The 26,278-nt window shown below is 42.8% G+C and overlaps 1 protein-coding gene across 10 annotated transcripts in view; it reads right to left on the bottom strand.

The window, feature by feature from the left end:
* Positions 1-6,719: 6,719 nt before the first annotated feature.
* rap1gapa (RAP1 GTPase activating protein a) overlaps positions 6,720-26,278 on the bottom strand; it is a 732,526-nt gene continuing 712,967 nt past the window's right edge. For 9 of the 10 annotated variants that reach the window (XM_041206497.1, XM_041206499.1, XM_041206500.1 and 6 more), the window contains 3 exons: positions 22,579-22,690; positions 20,762-20,862; positions 6,720-7,172 (listed from right to left, as the gene is read on the bottom strand). In XM_041206497.1, the coding sequence (XP_041062431.1) occupies positions 7,062-7,172; positions 20,762-20,862; positions 22,579-22,690 (324 nt within the window). In that variant the 3' untranslated portion in view covers positions 6,720-7,061. Of the gene's footprint in view, positions 7,173-12,885; positions 12,928-20,761; positions 20,863-22,578; positions 22,691-26,278 lie in introns of all 10 variants that reach the window. The other variant, XM_041206494.1, reaches the window with a different exon arrangement.

Below are 26,278 nucleotides of genomic sequence, written 5' to 3'. Positions count from 1 at the left end.
TTGGCTGAAGAAATCACATTTTTAGAAATCACCACGATAGCTGGAATGAGGCTTATGGCTGTTCAGTAGAGATTTCTGTGCATTGTTCCAGTGAGGGAACATTAACTTTAACAGGGGGAGTATCTGTGTATCCTGCGTGGTCTTAGTGGGCTAAATACTGAAAGATAGTTTATATTGTATCCTGGTCTCCTATCACAGGGGCTGTTTTTTGATCAGAATCTCTCATGTCTGCTGCCGGGTGTCTTAACACAAAGAGAAGTCTGCCATGAAAAAATGGACACTCACATGTTCCCTGTTCCAATTTGGAACATGGGAAATTAAGTGTGTCCTCCTCCAGCAGTTCTAGTCTTACAGTGCTCCCAAGTGACCATTCTGTCACATTTTTTAATGTATTAGTATTTCAAGCCTAAGCAATCGAGTTAGTTTGAATGTCACTTATTTTATCCAAAGAGATTTTTGAGCCACGGTTAATGGTGTATTGAAGTATCTCACAGCATTGCCTCTCCCCAGCTGCCCTCATACTCTTGTACCCATGTCTCCCTCAGATTAAACCCCAAGTCATTGGAAGCAGTCTCTCTCTCTCTCTATCTGCTCTGTCTACTCGTTGTAGGACAGAGGTAGCTCGTCAGGTGAGGGAGGACTGCCCCTGACCCTGCTAGGCCTTCCCCGGGCCTTAATTGGCTTCCCAGCGTGAAATTGCAGTCCAGGCCCGATAGCAGGGGTGGCAACTGTTTTGAGGTCACTCCCTGGCTCCCCCACCTCTCCCGCTTAACAACCTCAAAATCCTGCCCCATCTATCTGCTGCCCTCGTCCTTCTAGATGGTAGTGGCTGTGGGTTTGGATGATGCTGTCAAAGGAGCCTTGGTGAGTTGTTGCAGTGCATCTTGTAGATGGTACACACACTGCTGCTATTGTGCGTGGGCGATGGAGGGAGTGAATGTTTGTGGATGTTGTGCCAATCAAGTGGGCTGTTTTGTTGTGGATGGTATTAAGCTTCTTCAGTGTCGTGGGAGCTGCACTCATCCAGGCAAGTGTGGAGTATTCCATCACACTCCTGACTTGTGACAGGCTTTGGGGAGTCAGGAAGTGAGTTACTCGTCACAGGATTCCCAGTCTCTGACCTGCTCTTGTAGCCACAGTATTTATATGGCTAGTCCAGTTCAGTTTCTGGTCAATGGTAACCCCCAGGATGTTGATAGTTGGGAATTCAGTGATGGTATGACCTGTGGAGCAGTGAGGCTAGATAAACTGTGCACTCGTCCCATCCCAGTCGTATCGCACAATATAATGCATTGATCAGTAATTGTCAAAATCTGAACCGCAGGATTGAATTATGAGCACTGAAATTGGATAGCATTTTATATAGCAGCACAGAAAGAGTCCATTGGGCCCAACTGGTTGATGCTGGTGTTTATGCTTACATGAACCCCCCCCCTCCAACTCAACTTCAACTCACCCTGTCAACATACCCTTTCATTCCTTTGCCCTGTGTGTTTATATAACTTTCTCTTGCATTGTTAGAATATAACATAACTGTTCTGCCCCTTCTGTCAACTTATTTTGCGCATAGCATTCTATTTAATTAACATTAAGAGAATCCAGGTACTGTCCCAAGTGTAGAACAGTTCATTCACTGTTTTCTACCTTGAGTATTAGCTTATTTACACTCTCAAACAATAAATAAAATTGAGGTTGGTGGTGAAATTCCACAGGAAGGGCTCATTGCCGTGGTAACGCGTTGGTTTTGTGATGGATGGGAGTCTGTCAGGAAGGACCATCGGTGATTCCGATTTTAGATACTTCGATCAAATCCCTGTGTTCCAATAAAAACACATTTCCACATCTGCCTTTGTACTTCTCTTTCCTCAGGAGAGGCTGCATCCTGGTGAAGTTGTTTTGTCCTCTCAACATCTGTCCATAGAGTGGAATCTGCAGAAACTACTCCAGCTGTGCCCTTACTATGGTTTACCACTGCACCCTGACTTTTATATGATTTATCGCTTGCTATAAAACCAAATATTCCATTAGCTCTCTAATGTTTTTATTCATGTGAGGTGCTGCTTTGAATTGATATCCCAATTCCCTTCTACTCTTCATGATGCCAAATACAAAGGTCCTCCCTCTCTCTTGATTGCCATCAATTGAACAATTGTCCTATCTCGCTACTGTGAATTTTGATTGTTCTGTTGCCAGTCAGTGGGGGTGACAATCTGACATAGAGAGAAGGGCAACAACCAAAGCAAAAGTTCTAATGAAAGGTGTTGCGGAAAGTCGGAGTGAACACTCAGACCCAGGAGGTTTGTCTCGGAAGCCTTTTATTATGATTGTGATATCACGGAGAGCCCAGCAGCTTACAGTGGAGCTAGCTGACACTCTGACTAACACTTCTTTACACACATAAATATAGCAAAAGGTTCGTGACAGAAACTTGGGCAATTACAATAGTTTCAAATGGCTTCAAAGGATAGCGACCAGTGTTAATGATTTAACAATTAGACAGGACAATGTCAATAGTTTAGCAAATAGACAGGACAATGTCGATGGTTCAGCAAATAGATAGTGTTAATGGTTACATATTCTGGGCAATGCACACACAGTAGTTTTTTTCCCCCTTAGATTTTGCCACTGTATCTGACATCCAGAGCCCCTTAGTCTGGGAAGGTAGCACTGGCCCTTTGATTTGCTAATTTATGTGCTGGCTGTGTGACTGTTTGGGGATTTGCTACAGTAATTTCATAAGGCATGGATTTTAAGTTAAAAACAAAAACAGAACTGTTGAAGGGTCATGAGGACTCGAAACGTCAACTCTTTTCTTCTCCGCCGATGCTGCCAGACCTGCTGAGTTTTTCCAGGTAATTCTGTTTTTGTTTTTGTTTTGGATTTCCAGCATCCGCAGTTTTTTTGTTTTTATCTATGGATTTTAAGTTTATTTTTCTCATAAGTATAGATGTATTTTAATCTTCCACAAAAGGTCATTGACCTGAAATTTAACGCTGTTTCTCCCTCCATAGAAGCTGCCAGACTTGCTGAGAATTTCCAGCACTTGCTGTTTTCGTTTGAGAAAAGCAAGACTTTGCATTTATATAATGCCTTTCACCCCCTCAAGATGTCCCAAAGTGCTTTATAAACCATCCAGGAGTTACTGTTATAAGGGAGTGGGTTCTGCAGCATGCTGGACAAATATATGGAACTAAATAATATTTTTTAAAACTATGCCATTTTTGTCTCTATTCTTCCTGTGTAGGGAGTGTCTGCTATTTCAGGTGGAAGCTAGTCCTTGGTAGAGCACAAGAAAACACTATCTTGGTTCTTTGGACCAAGGAAAAGAGCACTGATTTAAAATTTTTCCTTCCTCCACAGAGATGCAGAGGAACAGCGCAGTGGAAGTAGATTCAAAATGGGTTTTAAGATTAGATAACTTGCTGTTCCTCTTTTAAGAAAGGCAAGTTTTTACACATTTCTGTGGGATTACGTGCAGCTTTATATGGGTTCAGTTCAGAGTCCAGCGCTGTGATGGACATATCACAGCAACTGTGTCTTTTTCCATCAGGAACTACGTTTCACTTCAGCAGACAGCCAGATCGTCTTTAAACAGAGTGTAACTGGGTGTTGGTTTTTAGCGATTGTGAATTCACAAAGGGAATTTTTTAAATGGTAGAATGTGATTGATTGTTTTGTGGGAAAACAAATTAGAAAACAAAAAACTAGAACTTAAACAATCAGGAAAATAAGAAGTAAAAGATTATATGTTATTTTCTTGGATGTCAGAGGTGTACTGTGAGGCAAACTTCTGGTTATGATTGGAATCTGCTTATTACTCTACTTTGTTACATCTTAATTTTCATCCTGAGTTTTGACAAATGTTCAAGTCAGTAGTTCAAGTGTTAAAAAATCATGTTTACAAACCTTTGTGTCTATTAATATTTGGCAGTAAGGTAATTGGCTGGGAGCCAAGAAATACAAACATCGAAGTAGAGTGTTACCTCTTGTGGTACAGGGTGTAGCTTCTGTGGAGGCTTAGAAGAATCACCGTGTGTGAAGTTGCAGGATAGGCAGTTGTAATTGCCCTTTCACACCATCTCCCATTGGTCCTGCTCCCTCTTCCCTTCAAAGTGAAGCCCTGAACCTCCTTTACCAAGATAATCGAGATTAGAATTGGAGAATCCTCTGTTCTGATTTTCAAACTACACCAGATAGTGTTTTCTTGCGCTCAGAACCATGGACTAGAGCAAGCCGCAAACTCAAGTGTAAACTCTTATATCTGGCAAGTTAGCATTGCCTGGGGTTGTTTCTGTAACTTGTTCAATGGTAATGCTTTCCCAGTCTTTGGAAAACTCAGCAAGAATGACTGTCAGATTGTGAAGTGCAGGCTGTAATCTATGAAACAGGTTCAAAATGGGTTTAAGGCTAGATAACTTGCCCCATTCCTTTTTTAAAAAAAGTGTTTTTACACATTTCTGTGGGATTATGTGCAGCTTTATATGGGTCCAGTTCAGAGTCCAGCGGTGTGATTGAGCTAAGGGCTATGGCGATATCACAACAACTTTTAAAAAAATTATTTGTTCATGGGATTTGGGCGTCGCTGGTTAGGCCAGTGTTTATTACGCATCTCTAGTTGCCCTTGTTCAGAGGGTTTTTAAAGAGTCAACCACATTGCTGTGGGCCTGGAGTCACATGTAGGCCAGACCAGGTAAGAATGGCAGATTTCCTCCCCCAAAGGACATTAGTGATCAGATGGGTTTTTACAACAAGCGACAATGGTTTCATGGTCGTCATTAGATTTTTAACGCCAGATTTTTTATTGAAATCAAATTCCACCATCTGCCGTGGTGGGATTCGAACCCGAGTCCCCAGAGCATTGCCCTGGGTCTCTAGATTACTAGTCCAGTGATAACGCTTCTCAAAATACCACAGTATTTGTCTTATCCCGAGGATGTACAAACATACAGACTAGAGAAGACCCTTTGGCCAGGATTTTACATTCGGCTTACAGGGGTGGGCCCGACACGCCACAGTGGAAAATGACCCGCGCTGGACATAAAGCATGTGTCCCGAGGTCATCCCGCAGTCTCACGATGTTTTGTTCGGCGGGTGTGCGCCGGAATCAATGCGTGCCTGTCGATAATTGAAAGGCCTATTAAGGCCGTTAAGGAATTAATTAATTTCAAGTTTACGCTGCCCATCCAACTTTACGGTTGGCGGACAGGCTAAAAGGCCAAGCGGCCTTTACGTTTTTTAGGAAACCTCATCCATGAGCGGGATGAGGGTTCCTAAAGCTTTTACGAATTAAATAAAAAATTTATTTGAGTAACTAAAAACATGCCCCATCTCGTGTGATACAGTCACGTGAGGGGATATGTTTCATAATATTTTTAATGTTTTCAGATTTTTTTTTAAAACAATCGCTTCAATCTCCCTGAGGCAGATCCAGGGAGGCTGAAGCGCTCTCGCGCACATGCGCAAAAAAAGTGCTGGACCTGACTCTCCCTCCGGCCCCTGCCCGTACAGGGAGTGCTGAGCGCTACTGCTCGCAATCCATGCTGCGCGGGCCCTAATTGGCCGGCCTGTGTGAAATCAGAGTGTGGAATCGGTCGGCTCCACACCCGCCTCTGCCCACTCCCGCCAAACCCCCCGGACCAATGAAAAATCCTGGTCTTGTGTCTTTCAGCCTGTTCCACACAAGTGCAATCAATGTCTTGTTCATCACAAGATCTACACTCCACCTGAAGCAGCTAGTCAGTCTGCTGACCTTAATCGATCAGCAGTGAGATGCTGGAAAATGTGGACCATTTTCCATTCCTTATGAACCTCCTCTTGAAGGTAGACATTGACAGCAAAATTCACCATTGTGTCCAGTGTGCCAGCAAGAGAACGTTCCAGGACCAGGATCTCAAACCTGAGACTAAGGTCATGGTTTACCAGGCAACAGTGATCCCCACGCTCCTAAATACTTTGGACAACTTACAGCAGGTACCTCAAAGCGCTGGAGAAGTACCACCAGTGGTGCCTATTGTCTAAATTCAGTGGCACAAAAGGCCGTCTAACAGCAGTGTCCTCTTCCCAGCCATCGAGGTGCTAATCATTCAAAAGCAGCTCCGCTCAGTGGGACATGTCGTTCGTATGCCTGATACCAGACTCCTGGACCAACTGTTCTCAGAACTTAGTTATGGCAGGAAACTCCCAGGAGGACAGTGGAAACACTTCAGGGATGTCCTCAAAGCATCCCTGATGAGTTCAAACATCCCCGCTGGCTCATGGGAAACCCTGGCTTGTGACCAACCAAATGGAGAAGATTTATTTGGGAAGGAAAACAGAGAGACTTCATCAGGAACACGCAGAGACAATGTCAAAGTTTGGAGAGAGCGCACAAGCCTCCAAACAACTCATCTACCCAGCCCTTCAAGCTCTACCACACGTGGCAGTGTCTGTCACACATTGGACTTATCAACCATCTCAGCACCCAGTGAACTAGAGTGGAAGCAAGTCATCCTCAAGCCTGAGGGACTGCCTAAGGAGAAGATGATTCTTTGTACAACTGACTTCTGGCTTGAAGGAAGCAAATTGAAAATATTTCAGTAGAATCATTAAGTATCTCCTAAACCTTTATGGATGGCTTTAGCAGGATTCCTGTCTCAATCTTCCTAGCCCTGTTACGTACAGCTCATACAGCTGGGGTCCAGTGTTTATATTAAAAAGAACCTGTGAAACATGTTGGATGATTTTGATTGTAACATTTAAGATATTTATTTTGCATTATTTACAAAAGCATATTTACAATTTTTCCATTCAGTGATGATATTTAGCTAGGTTTAGCAATAATCACCAAAACACAGCAACAATCTCCATAAATAGGCCTAATGCAGTGTTTTAACAGTGTTGACAGTGCTCCATTAACTTTACCATTTGTGCTTGTAGACTATATCCAATGACAATATTAACACCAAAACACAAGAAATAGACAATCACAATAGTTTCAACACAGAGCCAGCTGAAACTGAATCTCCATCAAAGTGCAATGCAGTTTGAGATATATTTCTAAATTCCAAATAAATTCTTCATTTTTACAACCCTGGTTTCTGCTGGCTTCCTTTAGAGAGTAAGGCGTCATCTTCATTAGTGGCAAACATTCGGTTTCTCCTCAACTCCATCAGCTTGTGTCTCTTTTGGTAATTCTATAAAATCAAAAAGATGAAGATTATTCTCAGTGCTATTGAGTCGAGTTAATACAAGTTCAATAATGTGTTCGCTGAATATGGTTGTAAAGACTGGAGGCACATTGGGAATTTCCTTTGAAACAAGTTCCTGATCATTAGGAGCTTAATCTGTCATTCCTGTGTTTATGATATTTTGAGTCTTTCTAATCTTCTTACTCTTGAATATTTTGACTCCTCTTTCTCATATCACTCTCATGGGTCAGTCCCAACTCCCCACACCGTTTCTGTTCTCTAATCTTAAATATATGATAAGCATGTAAGGTATTTAACAAACCCTGTTTAATAATTGCTATTAGCTTTCACATAGCTCTAGATAGTTTAAGCTTTAAATAGAATCACGAGGCAATTTTATCAAACAAGTAGTGAGCTTGCGGGTTAATAATTGGTTGGGAGGTAGCAGATGAGGTGTAGGGTTAAAGAGAATGTTCTCTGATTCCCCAGGGATCTCTACTGGCTCCTCAGTTTTTCAGCAGAAATACCAGTAACCTGGATAACGGAATAATTGTGTTGCATATTAAAGTTTGTCAATGACACCAAGTTACAAGGGACAGTGAGTTGACAGGAGCAGAAACAAAATGGTGTAAACAGACTAAGTAAACTGTCAAATAATGTAACAGGTGGAGTCCAATGTGAGGAAATGTGAAGTCATTCATTTGTCTCCAATAGGATTATTTTCTTAAGGGTAAGAGATTATGAATCATGAAAGAGTAAAGGTATTTGAATTTCTGGGTACATAAAGCACAAAAGCAAATGCAAAGGAACAAAAGGCTAACAGAATGTTGACTTTGATTTTGTGGGAGTTGGAATAAAAACAGGGGGAAGTTACCCTTCCATTGTACAGAGCCTCGGTTAGACCACATCTCCGAAAGGAGACAGTATAATGCAGAGTCACTAGAATGGTACCAACGCTTAAATAGGATCAGCTTATGATGACTTGTTACATAAACTTGGCCTGTATTCTCTTTAGTTTCAAAGTGTGAGGGGTGATCTAATTCAAGTACTTAAAATGATAAAAGAGTTTGATAGAGTATATTCTCTGTTGGGTGATTACAGAACAGGAGAGCAAAATCTTAAACCTAAATCTCCACTGCTCAGGAGCACGAACAGGAGGTGCTTTTTCAAAAAAGGTAGTGGGAACCTAGAATTGTCTCCCATAAAGGCTGAGCATGTGGGTTTGGTTGGGGATGTCATGGTGGCAACTGAAATTTTTCAGACTAGGATCAACAGGTTTGTATTGGGTAAGGGCATTAAGAGTAATCAACCAAAGGCAGGTAAATTGAGTTGAGATACAAAATAAGCATGATCTGTTTGAACGACAGAATATGCTTGTGTCTCTATGCGCAGTACAGAATTAGGAGTATTTTACCCCATGTACAGCACAGACTGAAGGGGCTGAATGGTCCATTAGTTATATATTTTCCCAATTCCATAGTAGGTAAAAATTGTGATCTCCTATAAATGTTAAGAGCAAAACTAAGCTTTTAAAAAATATATGTATAGTATTTCATATTTTTCAGGACTTTTCACCCATCATTTTTAAGGTTATTAAACAGTCTCCTGGCTTCTTAGTTTTTAAATTATCCCATGAAATTTTTCAACTGCAGACTCTTGACCAGAAACAGTTTTTTTCATGAACTGGTGAGGAGTTAACAGTTCCTCCTGGATTTGAAGGATCTGACCTCTCAATTGAAAGGGAACTGACGGCAAATTAGAATCTGGACCCATTTGCAAATCACATGTTGGGTTAAAGCAAGGTTCTGAACAATGCAGGCTTGACCTGTGTGAAATCTTAGTGCGAGCTTGCACCATATTACATCATTACTGACTTTCAAAGAGACAGACACTAAAGTAAAACTTAAGACAAAGTAATACATAATTTTTACCTCAGTGATGTTTGTTTTTAAATCAGATAATACAATGGCTACTTTTTAATAATTCTTACAGTAACTTGCTTCTTAAAAACATTAGCATCACTTACCAGGATACCTTTCAGTAACAGTAGGGAATACAGTGAAATCTGTAAATTGCAGACAACTCAGGACTAGCATTTTTTTTTTTGCAGGTGCCCTTATTTGCAAAATGGTCATTCTTTGATAAAGAATGATACAAAATGTCATTCAATCGCAGAGGGATCCAATTCTCCAACTACCACTATGGATAATGTGTTATAAGCTGTATTAAAAATGTTCCATTTACAAACTCTGCAGCAGCTTTGCACTGACCTCTCAGTTGGCGTATTTTAAATTGTCAAGCAGCTTGGTGCATTGAAAGGTGTCTGGTGTTTATAATTAGCTCGAGACTGTGGTTTCAGAGCATCCCTTTGTATTTTAACATCAAAGTTATTTGGGTCTGCCAATGAGTGCAGCAGTCTGTTTATCCAGGTTTCACTGTACTAACAACATTGACAGAGGAATTGAATGAGACTGGTTGGGGAGCATGCAGGTGAAAGAACAGAATAGTTAATGCATAGCTAGAAGGACACAATTGCTGAAGCACTGTAGGTAATTGCTAGACCTTGTACTGATGTTAGATATGCACCTTGGTTGGCAAAACTTGTTCCCTTTGGGGATTCAACTGAAATTATATCGTCACTGTAGTCTAGTCATGTTCAAGTCACTCCCTCACCTCTCATGGAAAATCCTCATTCTCTACCCATCCTCCCAGTTAAGATAACATTTTTCTCAGCAAAATATTTTCACTGCTTTCCTCCCTCAGCCTCTGCACTGAATGACTTCCCATCCTCGGTGATTTTAACCTCCATCTCGACTCCTCATGCTGTCTCGCACCCCAGTTCACTGCCCTCTCATTCTCCATAAATCTTTCCCTCCATCTAAACTCCCCAAACCAGGTTCATTGCCACCCCCTTGACCTCATCATCTCATGTGGTCTTGCTGGTCCCATGGATAGATGGGGTATCTCTGATCACTTTTTTTCATCACTCACCACCCACATCCCCCTTCCACACCCCAACCCTACCTGCTCCTGTATCTATCCCTGTGAAAAAAACATTATCTGCAATTCACTTACAATTGCTTTCAAAACCCCAGCTACCTAGCCTTTGGCCCTCCACTCACCACAACATTTCTGCAGCTACTGATTTGCTCCATTCACTTAAGTCCAAAGGATGCAGACTTGAAAGGATATGGTGGACAATTAGTTTACCCATCTACCACCAGACCTGGCTGGGCCATGTAAAGCATCATCAGGTCCTTTTTTCAATCTTGCATGGATGTGGGCAGCGCTGGCTGGGCCAGCATTTATTGCCCATCCCTAATTGCCCTTGAGAAGGTGAAAGTGAGCTGCCTTCTCGAACCACTGCAGTCCCTGTGGTGTAAGCGGGGTAGTTCCAGGATTTTGACCTAGAGACGGTGATTTTTTCCAAGTCAGGATGAGTGGCTTGGAGGGGAACTTCCAGGTGGTGGTGTTCCCATCTATCTGCTGCCCTTGTCCTTCTAGATGGAGAGATTGCTGGTTTGGAAGGAGTTCTTTAAGGAGACTTGGTGAGTTGCTGCAGTGCATCTTGTAATGGTACACACTGCTGCTACTGTGCATTGGTGGAGAAGGGAGTGAATGTTTTTTTTAAGGTGGTGGATGGGAATGCAAATTCCCAATGGGGTGCTTTGTCCTTGGTAATGTTGAGCTTTGAGTTTTGTTGGAGCTGCACTCATCCAGGCAAGTGAAGAGTATTCCATCACACTCCTGACGTGTGCCTTGTAGATGGTGAACAGACTTTGGGGAGTCAGAAGGTGAGTTATTTGCCGCAGAATTCCCTGCCTCTGACTTTCTCTTGTAGCCATAGTATTTATATGGCTAGTCCAGTTCAATTTCTGGTAAACAGTAACACCCAGGACGTTGATAGTGGGGGATTCTGTGATGGTAATGCCGTTGAACATCAAGGGGAGAAGGTTTGATTCTTTCATTGGAAATTGTCATTGCCTGGCACTTGTGTGGCGTGAATGTTACTTGCCACTTGTCAGCTCCAGCCTTGATATTGTCCAGGTCTTGCTGTATTTGGACATGGACTGCTTCAGTATCTGAGGAGCCATGAATGGTGCTGAACATTGTGCAATTGTCAGTGGACATTCCCATTTCTGACCTTATGATGGAAGGAAGGTCATTGATGAAGCAGCTGAAGATGGTTGGGCTGAGGACATTACCCTGAGGAACTCCTACAAAAATGTCCTGAGGCGATTGATCTCCAAAAAACTCAACCATCTTCCTTTGTGTTAGGTATGACCAACCAGTGGAGAGTTTTTCCCCTGATTCCCATTGACTTCAGGTTTGCTGGAACTCCTTGGTGCCACACTCAGTAAGGTACTGCCCTGATGTCAATGGCTGTCACTCTCACCTCACCTCTAAAGCTGAACAGATTTATCAAACATGATTTTCCTTTCATAAATTCATGTTGATGCTTCCTATAATCATTATGATGTTCTGAATGCCCTGCTACACACCTCGAATAATAGAACCTAGCATTTCGCTACTACCGATGTCAGGCTCATTGGTCTATAGTTCCCTCTTTACTCTTTCCCTCCTTTCTTGAACAGCAAGTTTACAATCCCAGGGGATTGTTCTAGAAGCAAGATAATTCTGGAAGATGAAAACCATTGCACGCTCTTTTAAAACCATAGGATGCAGGCTGTCAGGTCAGGTGATTTGTCAGCTTTTAGTCTCATTAATTTCTCCACTATTATTTCTTTACTGATAGCATTATCTTCAAGATCCTCATTCTTACTAGACCTTCACTAGACTCCTTCTGGAATGTTTTATTGTATGTCTTCTACTGTGAAGACAGTTACAGTGCAATTATTTAACATCGCTGCCATTTCCTTATTCCCCATTATAATTTCTCTGCCTCCAATTGGCCACATTTACTTTCACTAATCTTTTCCTATTACAGACCGATAGAAGTTTTTACATTTTTTTAAATCTCTCTTGCTGGCTTACTCTCATATTCTCTTTTCTTTGAGAACTTCTTGGTCATATTTTGCTGAATTCTAAAATCCTCCCAATCCCTCAGGCTCACTATTCTCTTTGGCAATGTTATAAACCTCTATAATACCATCTTTCACTTCTCTCGTTAGCCAAGATTGGACCACTTTTCCTGTGTGATTTTTATTCCTTAGGGAATGTATATTTGATAAAAAGCCTTGGCAATATGTCTCTCTTTTCATCAGTAATCAAGTCCTATACTACGACTGAATGAACATTCGCTGCAAACTGTGAATTAATTCTGTAAGTGTTATGCCATTGCTAATCTACTGCTAAATCCATTGCTAAACCACCACACCCCTTCCACGTTGCCTTGTTTAGATTTACGACCCTAGGTTTGGACTTAAGTGCAATCAGTAATCTAAGGGTAGAAATTAATGAGGCGGGTGAAGGTTGGGGTTATAATGATGAGCCTACTCTGATTGTTTCCAGACTGTTTGCTGAAAAATGACTGTCATCTTGATCTCAGTTCTCTGCCATCTTTAGAATTTGCCATCATGCAGCTTTTAATGTTGCCAAGATTTAATGTGCAATTGACAGACAGACAGACGAACCACTGTTAAAGCAGACAGCACAAGGCACTCAGACAAAGGCAGGCAACTCAACTATCAACTTAGACATGTTAGGTTATAGAGCATCAGAATTTTAAAAACTAAACTTAATCTAGTTCCAAACTTACCTTCTTGTTAAACTGCTTCAACATTTAATTCTCCAGATCTTGCTGCAAAAAAGTTACATTAAATACATCTAATTTCAGTCTAAAGGAGTTAGCCTTTCATTCCAAATCCTAAGATTAAAATTGATCAAACATTTGCATGACATAAGCATACAAGGTGCTAAATAGAAGCTGCAAAATGTCATCCCGCATGCAAAGAAAGATTAAATTTGATACATAACAGAAAGTGTGTTTGAATTGCAGCACAGATCGCAAACAAAAAGACTAATAGCTGAAAAGAGCAAAAGTGATTGAAAACAGCAGCTTTGTGGTTTCTCTCTGCAGGGCAATGATTTCAATCGCTGGAATTGCAAACTATTGTACTGTATTTCAAAAATGATGTGAATAGCTGTTGATGGACAGCTGGTGCTTTTTGGAGAATACATTGGGCCAAATCTTCCAAGGAGGGACAGATTGCCACTCCGCTCCTATTTTCTTACCTTGCAACGGAACTCTGCATTTCTCACCCAGACTTCCAAACCAGGCCTCCTTGGAAATGCGGAGCGTACCTGTTCTGGCAATCCTTCCTTGTTGTGCAGGATCACTGGGAAAAGCTGAGCCATGTCCCCTTTCTATGGCACTAGCTGCCATAATCCAGTAGGTTTAAAGGTCCCAAAGTCACTTTGAGAAACTACGGAGAGAAGCTAAGTGTGTAAGGTAAGTGGGTGAGGGGGTAGGGGGGCAGGGTAGGTTAGGGTGGTTGGGGAGTTAGTGGGTTTGGGAAGTAGTCAGACAGTCAGGTGGTTAATCTGGAGGTCAGTGGGTGGTCAAGGGGGGTAGTTCGGGGGTTAGGGTGGGGGGAGGGTGGTTGGGTCTGGGAAATAGTTGGGGATCCAGTGGGGAGTTGGTGGTCAGTAGTATCGTTACCCAAGAGTTAGAACTGGTTTTAATCCTTCTAACTTTTCCTGGTTAACTATTCTGGTAAGTGAATCTGAACCATCTGAAGTTTCCGACTCTAACTCAGGATTTCGGAGGTTCCAGACACAGGGGAATCAGCAATCCAGACTTCCTGGGTAATTCCCGTGTAGTCAGTGCAGGGGGACGTCTGAGGGGCACTCAGCACATCTTGGGGATAACTCCGGGGTACGATCATCTGCAGATCAGAAGTCTGGGTCATTGTATGTGTTTAAAAATGTCATGAGTTTATTTTCCCTCATTCACACAAGTACCGTTTTTGTTGTGATTTTATTTGGATTTATGCTTCCGCTCTGGTGTGATTCTGCTTTCTGCCAGGTGCGATATGACTAAAAGCACAAAAACAAAATGACTGATTTAAAAACTGTTTAATGCTCTTTATCTACATTGTGCCCTCTCTAATTCTACGCTTCCGTTTTTCAAATGAGGGTAAATATTCCAAGTGGCCATGAGTCACAATGGCCTCTTTGATGCAATGCCCACTAGTGGCTGGAAATCACCAGCAGTTGGCCCTCAGTTTTCTGAGGTGAGGTGAGTGTATGACAGTGTATCACAGGCAGAGTTATCAACATCTCCCCTTTCATCGCATTGTCCCTTCACTTACCAGCACTGCTCAGCTTTCCCCAGCTTTCTATTACACACTTATTCAGAGATAAAAACAAAAAAACTGCGGATGCTGGAAATCCAAAACAAAAACAGAATTACCTGGAAAAACTCAGCAGGTCTGGCAGCGTCGGCGGAGAAGAAAAGAGTTGACGTTTCGAGTCCTCATGACCCTTTGACAGAACTTGAGTTCGAGTCCAAGAAAGAGTTGAAATATAAGCTGGTTTAAGGTGTGTGTGTGGGGGGCGGAGAGAGAGAGAGAGAGAGAGGTGGAGGGGGGGGTGGTGTGGTTGTAAGGACAAACAAGCAGTGATAGAAGCAGATCATCAAAAGATGTCAACAACAATAGTACAAAAGAATACATAGGTGTTAAAGTTAATTAGCACATTCGTTTAGATAATATCACCAACTTTAACACCTATGTGTTCTTTTGTACTATTGTTGTTGACATCTTTTGATGATCTGCTTCTATCACTGCTTGTTTGTCCCTACAACCACACCAGCCCCCCCCCCCACCCTCCACCTCTCTCTCTCTCTCTCTCTCTCTCTCCGCCCCCCACACACACACCTTAAACCAGCTTATATTTCAACTCTTTCTTGGACTCGAACTCAAGTTCTGTCGAAGGGTCATGAGGACTCAAAACGTCAACTCTTTTCTTCTCCGCCGATGCTGCCAGACCTGCTGAGTTTTTCCAGGTAATTCTGTTTTTGTTTTACACATTTATTCAGGCTGTGCAGAATCTTTTTGTTCTATTCATTTACCTTAAACAGTTAGTCTGTGGTTCTGTCAGAGCTGATATGTCTCGACTGTTACTTTTCTGTGCTCTATTCTTGAAGCAACATTCCAATGCCTTTGACCTGCCTCATTTCGCTTCCAAATAATTTTAGTTCTTTACAACCCTCCTTACTGCAACACTATGGCTAAAACCAACATCCCCTCGTTTTACTTAACTTGACCAGCACTGTATTCACTGTCTATTCACCAGTACAACACCAGGACACTGAAACACTACCACTATTCACCATTTAGCTTCATGCCATGTTGATTTGTAACCAAGTGATGAACTAAGTGCAGTTGGTGGGAATGGTATAACTTAGCGATCAATGGGTTTGACTGCCAGGAATGGGTGGTGTTGGGCGAATATGCACAAGAGATATCGATCCATGTGATCCCCTTATCTGAGTTTCAAAGGACTGGAAGAGTCATATATCACACTTCATCGTTGATAATGCTGCTCTGATCAAAATATTATAAAGGAATTAAATCTCCTCAGTGTTGCTTTTGAGGAAATGACATCCAAGGTCAAATGTGGAAAACAATATTTTTTTTATTCATTCATGGGATGGGGATGTCGCTGGCTGGGCCAGCATTTACTGTCCATCCCTAATTTCCCTTGAGGACTGAATGGCTTACTGGGCCATTTCAGAGGGCATTTAAGAGTCAACCACATTGCTGTGGGTCTGGAGTCACATGTAGGCCAGACCAGGTAAGGACAGCAGATTTCCCTCCCTAAAGGGCATTAGTGAACCAGAAGGGCTTTTACGACAATCGACAATGGTTTCACGGTCATCATCATTATATGTTGTGGCATTCCCAGATTTCCAAAAATTGTCTTCAATGAAGTTCCTCATGAAAAGTTGCCATGAAATTTGAATGTTTTGGGTATACAGTCTTAAATCTAGATGGGAATTAGACGTTGGCTGAAGAAAAGCATCAGCGGCTACCAGCTAGGTGTATGATCCTGGGCTTGGGGCAGTAAAAAGAGCTACCTAATCCAAGAACAACTTTAACTTGGAAACTGACAAACTCGGTTAAATTCACAGACAGAATGAAACTGAAGGTGGAGTGGGGGAGGGCCATGGAGTCAGAGGGAGCAGCATCAATGGGTAGAACTTGGGATCAAATTCAATTCAGACAATAGCAAGGCAATGAACATAGAATCATAAAAGGTTTACTGCCACTCGGCCCATCGTGTCTGCGCCGGCTGAAAAACGAGCCACCCAGCCTAATCCCACTTCCCAGCCTTTGGTCCATAGCCCTGGAGGTTAGGGCACTTCAGGTGCATGTCCACTGGGAGTAACAATGGGTGCCAGCTGTATGATGCTATTAGTGTAGAAACAGTGAAGGGTGAAGCTTTTCTTTGGCTGATTGGGTACCTAAGGCACTAAATCGCATCATCATGTAAACACTCAACTAAGCCAATGGCAGTTTGCAATTGCCAATTTTGAGTACGCGCTATCTTTCTATAGGTAACCATCTCACTTCCCCATGTAGGGAGAACTCAGTTACAGGTAACCCAAACAAAGGCTTGTTGAACCTAGAACTGTGCATAAAGATGATGCTAGAGTGGAACCAGCTGAAATCATGCAGCTTACAAGCCCACAATAGTGCTAAGCTTCACCCACCAGGTCCATGTTACCCATTAGGCATTGGTTATCAGGAGATTACTGGATAGAATCCCAGCTCTTGTTACACAATACATCAGTGATCCATGCTGGTTGGCTAATAGAACCATAGAAAAGCTACAGCACAGGAGACCATTCGGCCCATCTTGTCCATGCCAGCCCGAGGACACCTAGGTGCCCTTCCTGCACCCGGCCTATAGCCCTGCAGCTTACAGCACTTAAGGTGCAGATTCAGGTACTTTTTAAAAGAGTTTAGAGTTTCTGCCTCTACCGCCAACTTGGGCAGCGAATTCCAGACACCCACTACCCTCTGTGTAAAGAAGTTCTTCCTCATGTCCCCCCTACACCTTCTGCCACTTATCTTGAATCTATGTCCCCTGGTTCTAGAATTCTCCACCAAGGGAAACAATTTGATCCTGTCCACTCTATCTATTCCCCTCATAATTTTGTACACCTCAACCAAGTCACCTCTCAGCCTTCTTTGTTCTAAGCAAAATAACCCCAACCTATCCAATATCTCCTCGTAGCTACACTTTTCTAACCCTGGCAACATTCTTGTAAACCTCCTCTGTACTCTCTCCAGAACTATTACGTCCTTCCTGTAATGTGGTGACCAGAACTGCACACAATGCTCAAGTTGTGGACTCACCAGTGTTTTATACAATTCCAACATTATATCCTTACTTTTATATTCTATACCTCTGCCAATGAAGGAGATCATTCCATATGCCTTCTTTACAACCTTGTCTACTTGAACTGCTGCCTTCAGGGACCCGTGTACTTGTACGTCAAGATCTCTCACTTCATCTACCCCTCTAAGTATATTCCCATTTATTTTGTAATCACTGTAACTGTTTGACCTCCCTAAATGTATGACCTCACACTTCTCTATGTTAAAATCCATCTGCCACTTTACCGCCCACTCCACCAACCCATCTATATCATTTGAGTTTTATGGCTATCCTCTACACTATCTACTACTCGGCCAATCTTCATGTCATCTGCAAATTTCCCAATCGTGCCCCCAACGTTCACATCCAAATCGTTAATATATAACACAAACAGCAAGGGTCCCAACACCGAGCCCTGTGGAACACCTCTTGAGACCACCAATCATCAACAGTATCTTGGAGCTGTCAAACCTAGATATTTGGGGGTTGGAGGGGGTGACGGGGGGTTGGAGATGCACGTCTGCCATAGACAGCTGACTTTATTCCAAACTTCCACTGCCAGGTCCATCACTTTGGAGAAACCTCAACTCCAGGAGCCCTGCTTCCCTTCACTTCCTTCCATCCTGAGACGGATGGTCATGAGTAAGTGCAGGTTTGAGCCTTTACTGGTGCTGGGACTCCTCATAAGCAGCATGGTGACCAGCCCAAATCACTGGAGTGCGTTGCCATTATCTACTGAAGCACAGCATTGCCACATAGCATTAACTGGAGTGGTAAGAAGCTGTATGAAGCAGTTTTTCTTAGTCATGTTGCAAAAACCTATTTAGGCAAGTCTCAGATTCTTTGGAGGCAGCAACAAGACAATGACTTCACAGTGTTGGCATCAATGTGGGGCTGCCATTGTGTTGTGTTCTTTGGTTAATGCGCCATCAAAATGTCACCTTGTTTTCTTGGCATATATAATATATCCTATGCACCATTCTCCTCTACCACCTTCCTGTTATCCTGCATCTCAAAATGATTAGATAAACATTACTGTTCACACCAGTAGTCAGCAGGATCAGCTTTGGCCAGTTTTTAGCCTGGACAGTTTCATCATGAACAGATTACAGCTGTGCTACTGATGTCAGTCTGTCCATGCTTTAGAATGAGTGTTAATTATTGGTTTTAATCATCATTCCGCACATACAGAATGTCTCAATTACACATAACCTGCTAATATAAGTTATTGGGAATCCAGATAATCAGAATTTGAATATTCCAACTTTTTGCAACAGCCACATATGGACAGATCTGACTAAATTTGCTAATTGTTCTGAGCAGACATGGTAAGTCTGAAATGTGCAGCATTTAGGTGAATGCATGAATTCTAATATCAAGCAGCAACAACGGTCAGAACGTTACAACTAAAATTCTTTGGTAACAACAGCAGATTGTTTAACAAGCACAAAAATAGCAGCCAATCTATATTTCAGTCCCTGGGTACAAACCATTCTTAAACTTGCATGGACTTGAAAGGCCAAGTGCAAGATAACTTAATCAACGTGACAATTATCCCTAGTGAAAATATACACTGAGCACTTTACAGCTGTGATCTATTCTTAGGACTGATAAGTGACAGAGGAGGAGGGTTATAATGATCAGAGATAATCCCTAGATTACACTTTAGTACATGACTGAAATGTTGACTTCATACATGGACACACACTAAATGCAGCTACATGCAAACTGCATTTTGCATGAAACAGCATATTGTGGCATATATAATGAAATAACTGATTCCTAGTTATACTCATCATTCAATTAAATGCCAATTTATTATTCAGCATTCTTATTATCCAAACTTCCCTCTGCTCTAACACACTTCCATTTCACAGGAACAATTATACTGGATGTTTAAAAACAAAAAAACTGCGGATGCTGGAAATCCAAAACAAAAACAGAATTACCTGGAAAAACTCAGCAGGTCTGGCAGCATCGGCGGAGAAGAAAAGAGTTGACGTTTCGAGTCCTCATGACCCTTCGACAGAACTGACAGAACTTCGGTTCTGTCGAAGGATCATGAGGACTCGAAACGTCAACTCTTTTCTTCTCCGCCGTTGCTGCCAGACCTGCTGAGTTTTTCCAGGTAATTCTGTTTTTATATTGGATGTTTGTTTGCTGATTCTATCTTCATTACTCAGTTCATCATCTGTGTCTGCATAAATGATGTTACATTGTACACATGTGTGTTATATGAAGGGATTATGCATGCAAGCCTTAAAAATGGGCTCCCCAGTGCACAGCTGATGAATGCTATCCCCACTGTGTAACCAAGCCTTATTGAGTGGATAGGTTTGTTTGCTGGCTTGTGTTGGGTTAACATAATGCTGTTCCCACGTTGAAATGGTTTTCTTGAATCCACCATTCACAACGTAAACAGGCTGGGGGTTCCGGAGAAACAGGTGCCAAGATCACTGAGTTTCTCCTGTTTGAAGCTGTTTGAACTAGACACCAGATCAAAAAGTAAAACACAGTGGCGTATCTCTCCACAGACACTGCCTGGCCTGCTCACTAGCTCCAGTTTTTATTACACAAGGAGGCCATTTGACCCATTGTGCCTGTGTCAGCTCTTTGAAAGCACTAACCAATTAATCCCACTCCCCGCCTCCGCTCCCAAAGAAGCAAATGTTTCCTTACAATGTATGGTGTAAACAGAACATTGTATTCCTCAAACCTAAAATTATCTTGATTTCTGCCTTTTGTTCTCTCTTCACCAGTGTGGAAAGTGTGTGCAAAGTTACTGAAGTGTGAATGTGTGTTAAAGGTTTGATAAACACTCAGCTCAGTTTTTCAGGAAATTTTGGCCCCTCTTTTTCTGGGTAGCACATTAATTAGGGGGAGACCCCCTGAAGATTCTGGGATCATGGGAATGGGTATTCATACTATTTATTCCATTTTTTTGCCTGGCAGTCTGCCAAACTGACAGGCAAAATAACATTGGGTTCGCAGGGCATCATGTCACTGCTTAAACAAAGATTTTAGCACACATGGAAAAATCATTGAAGGTTGTAGCATTTTGCTATTACCAAAATTAATTTAAAGCCGTTATTGAAAATCAGTGTTGAACAGACCAAAATCGATACCAAACAACACATGAGAACCCACAAGTTGTACAAGCACAGAGTATACAAAATTGGTAAAAAAAAATTGAGGATTAAATTAAAATGACACCAGAAATGCTAATACAGGTGGCACATTCTTACCTGACTGAGTTTCTGCTGCTCAGGTCTCTCGAGTTTAATTTTGATCTCTGATCTCGGTAAGTCACCAGCTTTGTTAACATCTAGGAGTGGACGTGGGCCACCTACACACATCAAAGAATTGGCAAGAGTATAGTGCGCAAGATGCAACACAATAAAAGAACAAAATGCTGGCAGGCAAAAAAAAAAAATTAAGCCCCAAAGTTGTTTAAGGTGCTCTGAAACCTGACACTGTGGTTAGTGTTTGAAGCTAAGGTAGCTTGTAAACTAAGGATCGTTCTGACAAAGAATTGATGCCTTCTAAAAACTATTTTATTGTAAAATCTTTTTGGACTTTTCTTTAAAGCTGTGTGCATTTGTAGTTTTCAGTTATTTCACAGCTGTTTGCCAGAGGTAGTACTATTCCACCATGAAAATGAATTGTCTAAAACAACCAGAAAAGCAGGAGAGGTTCCTGGTCAACAATTGGTGGAAACAAAATTAGAGCCTCTACTGTCACTACCCATAGGTCCAGGGTACAAGTGGAAAAGTGCAGGAAGAACTTGGGCTCCTTGTGGGGTATTTGGCTCAGCTAGCTAGACAGCTGGTGTGGATCAGGTTGGTGCCAACAGCAAGAGGTTTGATCCCCATTCCTGCTGGGGTGGATGTGGGACCTGCCTCCTTGCTCTAACTGTGGTGGAGGTTGCAATGCTGTGAGTCTGACCTGCCTTTCGGCAGAGAACTCAAGAAGTAGAAGAAAATAACCAGGGAGGAAAGTCTCACTGTGTCAGCTGTTGGGCTTCTACCTGAGGTGGGTTTGGACTTGATCAACTTCCAGGTACTTACAGCACTTAATTCCCTTAACTGGCAGGTTTACTCAGAAAGGCATCAAAGACGGCTGGTGTGGGAACCTCACACTGATGTACAATTCAGCGATGAGGACTATTGTTGGGAAGAACAGAAGGAGCCCCATGCTGCCTCTGTGCAGATTGGAGATTCCCAACTGGGGATTCCCCAACCCCTCACAACCATCTTCTGCTGATTGTGGCTGGTTCTCAAAACCACAATTGGCCAATCACCTACCCCAAACCCATCATGCTAAAAGCCATCCTTGCCACTAACTGCTGACCCGTCCCCCTTCTACCCCACGATCTCTCCTTTCTCCTACTTCCCAATCCAATTTGCCCCTTCTGCCCATGATCTTCCCTGAGTACCACAGCCCTCTCCTGCTGGTTTTCCTGCCTGATCAGTAACCTGCCAATCTGGCTGGCTGCTGGGTAGGAAACAGATTTTAAAAATTGATAATGAGACCCTGCCTTTGACATTGGCATGACCTCTGCGAACCCAAGGGATTTCTGAGGGATTTTCCCACTCTCAACACACTCCCTGCACCCCAACCCACTCAGCTGACTGGAAGGTTGCAACCAAAACCAGCCTTAAACCAATTTCTAGTCCAAAGTTTGTAAATATGGTTGATTAAAAAGAAAATTGTGAACGGAAATTCTGGAAAGAGAGGGTCTCAGAAAACGCCTGGCATTGGAAAGAGAAAAAAAGGTTAAAGATTTCAGCATCTCATTCATCGCACAAGAGAGTTGAGAAAAAGAGGAAATGGAAAACACAAGTGCAGAAATGATGTTTTCACAAAGATGCAGTGAGTAAGTGGAATAGTTTATTCATCGGCTTCAAAATGCTGCAAAGAAACGTAAAGTGTTATGGGTCATCTCAGTCAGACATTGGAATGTTAATAGGGTGGGTGGTAAAGGAAGAATGTGAATGACACACATTCTGTGATTGATGTATTTGTATAAACAAACACTGGGCATTAACTTGTTCTAACAAACCTGTTGAGCTTCCTCCACTCAGTGCGCTGGTTGTGCTCATGCTGTCATCCAGCCATGTGGTGTAGGTGAAGGAATCCCTCTTATGAGGTGTACCCACAGAAGAAAGACTGTCCTGTTAACATAAACAAGCATCAGAGATTGATCTGTAGATGGGCAAGTCAAATCCATGAAGAACAACATGCTGAGGAGAAACAGAGGAAAATATTAATCATATAAAGACAACAATGCAAATTTGTTTCAAATGATAGGATTCCTTAGACAATTTAGGTGGGGATTATGTAATCGCTGGTGCAATAGTTTAGGGAGAGTGATGCCTTTCTTATGCTGTTATTGTCAACCAGCTGTGCTAAACTCTGTTTGAATTTGGATAGATTCCAGCTGCAGTTTTTAGTCACTTTAACAGAATCTCACTGGTAAATAGTGAATAGAGGATCATGTAACCTAAGAGGCTGGAAGCAGACAAATTTTGCCTTTCTGACAAAGGCTATTGAACCAAACAGAAGTAGCACTCGGTAATACGGGCCCATGAACTTGCTCCACCTTTCAATAAGATCATGGCTGATCTGCCTCAACTCCCTTTTCCTACCCTAACCCCAGATTCCCTTGGTGCCCAAAAATCTATTGATCTCAATGTTGAATACACTCAACAACTGAACATCCACAGCTCTCTGGGAAAGAGAAGTTCAAAGGTTCACAGCCCTCTGAGTGAAGAAGTTTCTACTCATGTTAACCTAAACAGCCAATCTCTTATGACCCTTGGTCCTTTCTGGATGGAGGATACTACCTCTCAGCATCTACTCTGTTAAACCCTCTTAAGAATTTTACATTTTTCAATGAAATCACTTCTTATAAGCCGCAGAAAATATTGGCGCATTCTATTCAACCTCCCCTTGTAGGACAATCCCCTCATTCCTAAAGTACTAACTCTACCAACCCCTCTCCACAGATGCTGCCTGACGTGCTGATCATTTCTATCATTTTCTGTTTTTATTTCTCTAATGGCCTCAGTTCAATACAAAAGATCCTGTGTCAATTCCTGGCCTTTGATAAGTCTGCTAACCTCCCCCAGGGTAGTGCTCAGAGCATCACAATTGGATTCGGCATTTCTGGGTAAAGGGTGGAGGGTGAGGATAGCAGCTAGTTTCCTGCTCTTGATCCCTATTTGATGACTTCTGCTAGGATGTGTGTGGATATCGAGTGAGAACAGGATCAGCTGGTGTGCTGTCACAGTCAGAATAACACAAAAATAGCCAGCGGGCAAAGTACTGGAAGGTATGAGTGGAGCCAGGTCTCAGTATAAATCACAGAGCATTGGCAAGAGGGGGTAAAACTTGTGGGTTCTGGGACTGCTTTCAATAATTCTGTTTCCCCGTCTCTCAGCCAAAACAGAGTTATCTATTAATAATAACCTATTACATCTCCCTAACTTTTCCCAGTTCTGATGGAGGATTACAGACCTGAAACGTTAACTCTGTTTCTCTCTCCACAGATGCTGCCAGACTTGCTGAGTTTTTCCAGCATTTTCTGTTTTTATTTCAGAGACACCTGGAATCCTGTCTTACTGAGGATGACCAGCAGAATCTCTCAGATGATGATACAACAGCAGTGACAAAGGAACATGCACTCTGTGCATCTTATTGGCCAGGGTGTGGAGTATGGCACTGGGGCCGCACACACAGGGGAGAATCTAAAATCGAAAGGTAAGAGGCAAGAAAATACTAACACACATGGTGACAAGAATCTGCTAGCTTTGAAACACAACATCCAGTAGGTGATCACCACAATAAAGCACAAGTGACTCAGTGACAATACATTTAAGGCTGAGATAGATTTTTAGTCTCTCAGGGAATCAAGGGATATGGGGTACAGGCAGGAAAGTGGAGTTGAAGCCCTAGATCAGCCAGTATTGAATGGCAGAGCAGGTTCAACCAGCCATAGTCTACCCTTGCTCCTATTTCTTGTGTTCTTATGACAGATTCAAGAGAACAACTCTTCCAATCTGCATCACTCACAACACAGAGCTGGTGTTCATACCTGTCTGTTATAAACCAAATCTCCACTTGTCTGTCAAACAGAACACCACAGGGTTTAATTACTAAATCAATTTCATATAGACAGCATGGTTCAAAAACAAGAAACAGCAAGCTGTGGTGTCAATTTGATGCTTCATGGAACAAGATAAACCTTGTTGGTGTTTGTGGTGATATTGAGTTAATTCAGTCAGCCTTGTGGTCATTGGTTGGCAAAGAAAGATTGTGTATTCCCAGAGGACTGATAGTTCAGCATTACAGGTAATGGTTTGGCATGAGCCTGCTCACAGCTAGTGGCATCGAGTGGGTTGATGATGCCAAGCATCATAGTGGTACTGTCCTGTGGCATGTCAATACATCATTATCCATCATACAGCTGTTTTGCTCTGTACAGGTGTTGCAGATGGATGGATTATCAGCTGTCTCTCAGGGTCATGGGTTTTCACGTGACCAAAAAGGCTAATTCTCCACCTACAGATCCTTACGCACATGGGGCAGGACATCCCTTGAGGTAGTGGGATCTGGAGTGAAGTATTTGCTTCCTTCTCTTTACTTCTCAGCCTCCAATCTGCCTTAAGACATTGTGATTCACAACATGTTGCAGATTGATGGATGAGTTGTTGCTATTTGAATGATTGGCAGCAAGATCCTCCCAGTCATTAATGTGTGATGGATGGACATGGTGGATGCAGTAGAGCTGGTATGAAATTATGGGTGGCATTTTCCAGCCCCACCCACCTCTGGGATCGCCCAGTCTCGCCAGAAGTCAATGGAATTTTGTGCTGCAGCCCACACTGCCGCTTCTGCCATGGTGGGCGCCAGAATATCCCGGCCCCTGTTTTATATTAAAGCTGCATTGTCCCAATGAAAAACCTTAAGTCCAAGTTTTATTCTGGTGGGTGGATGGGGGCGCGGGGGGGGGGGGGGCGTGGGGGTGGGATATATAAATTTTAAAATGACACCATGATGAAGTGATGGTACAGTAATATCACCAGGTCATGCAAGGGGAAAAAAAGAGTTGCCCAATGTTTATTTTTCAGGCCCATAGTTCCCCTTTAAAATGTAAGTTCCTCAGCCCAGAGCTTGGATTACAAAGAGAACTCCCACTATTCTGCACCTTAAGGTGGAATTTAATTTTGGCTTCGGGGGTCTCGCTCGCCAGTTCTCCAACTGACAGGAGTCCCACGTTGCCTCGGTTGGGGAAGGTTCGACAGAATTAGGTGCCCTTCAGGCACTTAACTGGCCAATATTAGGCTTTCCCTGGGGTTCAGGGCACTGGGGGGCAGAAATTCTGCCCGCTGAGAGCTGACAGCTAATCAGAGGCTGGCAGCGCCATTGTGAATGGTGGCTGCTGTTAGTGAAGCAGCCAGGGCAAGGCTTAGGGTTGCTGAGAGAGCCACAGCATAGGTGAGTGAGGGCAGGCTGGGAGTGTGGGAAGGGAGGGGGGGGTGGTCAGAGGAAGGGGCAGGAGGCTGGCTTTCAGCAGGCAGCCCACTTCCCGATGCCAGGGCCCTTGATCAAGCACCAAGTGCCTTTGAATCAAGGTCACCACCCCCCTCCTCCCCCACCCACACTCCAGCCTCCCCAACAACCCCCCGCCCGCCCCCCCCCAAACCCACACCCCAGGAGCCCACAATCAAAGATGCCAGGGTTTATTTGTCTGTTCCCCC

Source organism: Carcharodon carcharias, chromosome 15 (assembly GCF_017639515.1).
Source record: "Carcharodon carcharias isolate sCarCar2 chromosome 15, sCarCar2.pri, whole genome shotgun sequence".
Lineage (NCBI taxonomy): Eukaryota > Metazoa > Chordata > Chondrichthyes > Lamniformes > Lamnidae > Carcharodon > Carcharodon carcharias.
This window is presented reverse-complemented; position numbering and strand designations above follow the sequence as displayed.